This window comes from Microplitis mediator, chromosome 11 (assembly GCF_029852145.1).
Source record: "Microplitis mediator isolate UGA2020A chromosome 11, iyMicMedi2.1, whole genome shotgun sequence".
NCBI lineage: Eukaryota > Metazoa > Arthropoda > Insecta > Hymenoptera > Braconidae > Microplitis > Microplitis mediator.
In genome coordinates this window covers 461,621-466,716 of record NC_079979.1, presented here as the reverse complement: position 1 = coordinate 466,716, position 5,096 = coordinate 461,621, and the positions used below count along the sequence as shown (strand labels likewise).

The 5,096-nt window shown below is 27.6% G+C and overlaps 1 protein-coding gene across 1 annotated transcript; it reads left to right on the top strand.

The window, feature by feature from the left end:
- Nucleotides 1–1,676: 1,676 nt before the first annotated feature.
- LOC130677177 (deoxynucleotidyltransferase terminal-interacting protein 2) lies at nucleotides 1,677–4,140 on the top strand. The gene is made up of 2 exons (XM_057483825.1): nucleotides 1,677–1,852; nucleotides 3,434–4,140. The coding sequence occupies exons 1-2, from the start codon at nucleotides 1,759–1,761 to the stop codon at nucleotides 4,105–4,107; spliced, it is 768 nt and encodes a 255-aa protein (XP_057339808.1). The 5' UTR covers nucleotides 1,677–1,758; the 3' UTR covers nucleotides 4,108–4,140.
- The last annotated feature ends 956 nt before the right edge of the window (nucleotides 4,141–5,096 follow it).

Here is a 5,096-nt window from a genome sequence, read left to right as displayed (position 1 = left end):
AGCATGAGAAAGGTTTCGAAGAGAAGTGGGGGTGAATTAGTTGATTATTTTAACGCGGGAGACCCGGGGGCGTTTTTAACTTTTCGCGGGAAAAATTTAAATTTGAAAATTAAAATTTGAAATTAAATTTAAGGGAAAGGGAAATTGAGAGAGGGTGAAGTTGATAAGGAACTGGGTTTTTAGATCGATTTTTTGGAGATCGATTCGGAAGAAATTTGGCAAAAAAATTATGGGAATTTTGAGAGGGAAAATTTGTGTTTTTGAAAATTTAGATTAAGGGATGGGATGGGAGTCAAATTAAAGGTATGGGTTTAAAGAACGAATTTTGGTTTAGGTTGATGAGTTTCGAGTGATAGATTTCGAGATATCGATAAGAATTGAGTGAAAGGGATTTTTATGGGAAAAATTTGAATTTTGAACTTTGAAACCTTGTGACTTTTAAACTCGAGATTAAGGAGCGATGTTGGTCTCAGTTGAAAGCTGTAACCTTCTGATACAATTTTTGTTTTTGTTTGATTAAGTTCTGATCAATAGTTTTCGAGATATCGATAGCAATTTATTGTCAGGAAAATAAAAATTGTAGAAATTTTAAGTTTGAAAATTCATAACTTCTAAAAAAATTGAGATTAAGGGACGGGATGGGGATCAAATTGAAGCTTTCGGTCTAAGGAATAAATTTTATTTTGGGTTGAGAAAGTTTCGAGTGATAGTTATCGAGATATCGATCTGTAGAGATAGAAATTTTTTATCAGGAAAATAAAAATTGTAGAGATTTTAAGTTTGAAAATTTATAACTTCTAGAAAAATTGAGATTAAGGAACGGAATTGGGCTCAAATTGAAGCTTATAGTTTAAGGAACGTTTTTCATTTTGGGTTGAAAAATTTTCGAGTGATAGTTTTTGAGATATCGATCTATAGAGATAGAAATTTATTGTCAGAAAAATAAAAATTTTAGAAATTTTAAGTTTGAAAATTCATAACTTCTAAAAAAATTGAGTTTAAGGGACGGGATTGGGCTCAAATTGAAGCTTTCGGTCTAAGGAATAGATTTCATTTCGGTTTGAAAAAGTTTCGAGTAATAGTTTTCGAGATATCGATCTATAGAGATAGAAATTTATTGTCAGGAAAATAAAAATTGTAGAAATTTTAAGTTTGAAAATTTATAACTTCTAAAAAAATTAAAATTCAGGATCAGAATTGGGCTAAAATTAAAGGTGAGGGTTCAAGGAAAAAATTTCATTCGTGTTTCATCAAATTTCAAAGAATAGTTTTCGAGATATCGAATTTTAAACATGAGTTTGAATTTAAATAAAATAATTTTTTAGACTAAATTTGAAATTTTAACTTAAAAAAATCAATATCTTCTAAAATATTTAATAGTAAGACTCATAATTAGTCTCTAATTAAAGTTAAGACCCTTAGCTACAATTTTCATTAATATTTCATTGACTTTTGATTAATAGTTTCCGAGATAGAAAATTTTGAAATTCAATTTTCCAGCTGTGACTTAAAATTTAAAAAAACTTTCAAATTTTCTCAATTAATTTTTTATTATCAATTATTGTGATTGTTAATTATTTTGTAATTAAAATTTAATTTGAAAATTTTAAACATTCAAATTTTCCCGCTAAAATTCGCGAATGGGAAAAAAATTTAATTTCCATTTTTCTCACTAGGAGCAAAAGTACTGAGACCGTCACATTTTTATTATTATTTATAATTTTAATTACGTAGATGATTAATTACTAAATAAATAAAATGAATTTTATAATTGACACACAAGGAGAAGAAAATAATTTAAGTACAAGTCAATTTATTGACAGCGACGACGAGCTCGATTTTGATAATTTCAGTAAGTTTTTATTTCATCACTTAAAACTTTCATTTTAGGTTAGAATTTATTACTAATTATTGTATTCAATTACTTATCAACACTTCTATTAATAAATTTTATTATTATTTTACTTAAAACTAATTAACTTAATTTTTTTTTTAGATAAAAGTCAATAATTTCTTGGAAAATAAATTTTTTTATTTTTAAATTTTATTTTTAGGTTATCTATTGGAGATACGGTAAAAATGATAAGGAGTAAATTTGTTGGAAATTAAATTTTCTACAAAAAAGGTCCTCATGACTTTTTAATTAAACTCATTACTTTTCTCGTAATTACACTTGGAAGTGTCAAACTCCGAATTTCGATATCAAATAAAATTTCTTAAAGTTTTTAATTTAAAAAATTACAATTACTGAGTAAACTATCGACTTTACGATAAAAATATCTCAGTAAAAATTTGTAGGAAATTAAATTCTCTACAAAAAAGGTCCTCATGACTTATTAATTAAACTCATTACTTCTCTTGTAATTACACTTGCAAGGACCGCACTCCAAATTTAGAAATTAAATAAAATTTCTAAAAGATTTGTAATTAAAGAATTACAATTACTGAGTAAACTATCGAACTTACGATAAAAAAATCTCAGTAAAAATTTGTAGGAAATTAAATTCTCTACAAAAAAGGTCCTTATGACTTTTTAATTAAACTCATTACTTTCCTCGTAATTACGCTTGCAAGTGTCGAACTCTAAATTTAGATACTAAATAAAATTTCAAAAAGTTTTGTAATTAAAAATTTATAATTATTGAGTGAACTATCAAAGTTACGATAAAAATATCTCAGTAAAAATTTGTAGGAAATTAAATTCTCTACAAAAAAGGTCCTTATGACTTTGTAATTAAACTCATTACTTCTCCTGTAATTACACTTGCAAGTGTCGAACTCCGAATTTAGATTCTAAATAAAATTTCTAAAAGATTTGTCATTAAAAATTTATAATTATTGAGTGAACTATCAAAGTTACGATAAAAATATCTCAGTAAAAATTTGTAGGAAATTAAATTCTCTACAAAAAAGGTCCTCATGACTTTTTAATTAAACTCATTACTTCTCCTGTAATTACACTTGCAAGTGTCAAACTCCGAATTTCAATATTAAATAAAATTTCTAAAAGTTTTGTCATTAAAAATTTATAATTATTGAGTGAACTATCAAAATTACGATAAAAATATCTCAGTAAAAATTTGTAGGAAATTAAATTCTCTACAAAAAAGGTCCTTATGACTTTTTAATTAAACTCATTACATTGCTCGTAATTACACTTGCAAGTGTCAAACTCCGAATTTAGATTCTAAATAAAATTTCTAAAAGTTTTGTAATTAAAAATTTATAATTATTGAGTGAACTATCAAAGTTACGATAAAAATATCTCAGTAAAAATTTGTAGGAAATTAAATTCTCTACAAAAAAGGTCCTTATCATTTTTTATCTAAACTCATATCCTGCGTGACAATTTCCAAAATATAAAATAAATTTTAATTGTCATAAAAAAAATTTTTCCTTTATATAAATTACTAATAAAAAAAATAATTTCTAGGTTTTGAAATACCCGAGGATGCTGAGAAGCCTAAAAAAACAAAAAACTCCAGAGAAATAGACATAGAGGAGTTGGATTCATTTATGGGATGGAACGAGTCGGAAAAAAATTCAAAAGTTCGCGGGAAAATTCGAACTAAAGAATTAAAAGTTCCCGTTGCTGCTGAAACTCCAGCTGAAGATCCAGTAGAAAAAGAAGTAAAAGAATGTCTTAAAAAGGCAGTAGTTGGTCCAGGATTCGAGCAGCTGGAGACAGTGCCGAGGTACGAAGTCAGCAGAAGGCGGCAGACAATCGAGCGAAAGCGCGAGCGCGAAAAAACCAAGGGCTCGAAATGGTTCCACATGCCAGCAACTGAAATGACTCCAGAAATTCGACACGATCTTCAGGTGATCCAGATGCGGTCTGTTCTCGATCCCAAACATTTCTACAAAAAGAATGACATCAAAGCGCTGCCGAAGTACTTCCAGATTGGAAAAGTCCTCGACTCGCCGGTTGAATATTTCAGCGGGCGGCTTTCGAACAAAGAACGCAAGAGAACTCTCGTTGACGAGCTTATGGCTGACGCTGAATTTGCTAAATATAACAAGAAAAAGTACAAGGAGATTATCAAAGAACAAGGAGTTGGATTAAAAAAAGCTCACGCCCGCGCGAAACGTCTTAAGAAAAAAAAATAATTGTAATTATTAATAAAAATTTTTTTACTCCAATCGCTGATTTCTGAAGATCTGTTGGCACTAAATTAATTGATAGCCAGGTTTTGTTGTAGCTCGGGGTCTGGGCTTTGATTTGAGACCCGACAAAAGTCTTAATCTCGATTAGTTTACGAGTTATGAATTTTTAAAGTTTGAATTTCAGTTCGGGAATTGATATTTTAAATTTTTTACTTTGAGTTGCGCTCGGAATTTTATATTTTGGGAAATAATGACAGAGGAAAAAAATTGTTGGGATAAAAATTGTAGCTGAAGGTCTGCTCTTTAAAATGAGACCAAGAACGGATTTTTATTTTTATTGGTTTAGAAGTTATTGATTTTTAAAGTTTGGAATTTTTTTTTGGTTAAAATTTAATAGTGATCGGGTAAAAAATTCGATATCTCGAAAATTATTTATCGAAACTTGTTCAAATAAAAGTGAAATGTTCCTTGAGGTCTCACTTTTAATTTGAACCAAAATTTGATGATCGATTTCAATTTTTCTTGAAGCTACAAATTTTTTAAGTCCAAGAAATTAAAATTTTATTCAAAAAATTCGACTTGAAAATTCGATATCTCGAAAACTACTGATCGAAACTCAATTGAACACAAATAAAATTTTTTCCTCAAACCCTCAACTTTAATTTGAACCCAATCCCGATCCTTAGTCGTCAACTTTTCAAATTATAAATTTTTAAAATCTTAAAAAATAATTTTCGAATTTTTAAATTTCCCTCCTTAATTATCAACAATAATAATAATAATAATTATTATTATTATTATTGTTAGATTTATTATTATTAAGAAGAAAAAAAAAATTTACCCGCCAAATTTTTAACAGCTTAAAAAAATTTTTTCATTCTTCATTTTTTTTATGACTCCAAAGGTAACTGACGTCTGATAATTTTTGACTTTTTTAAAAACCATAAATTCTAAAAAAAATTTTTTCAAATTGCACCTGTAGTTTTTTTTAT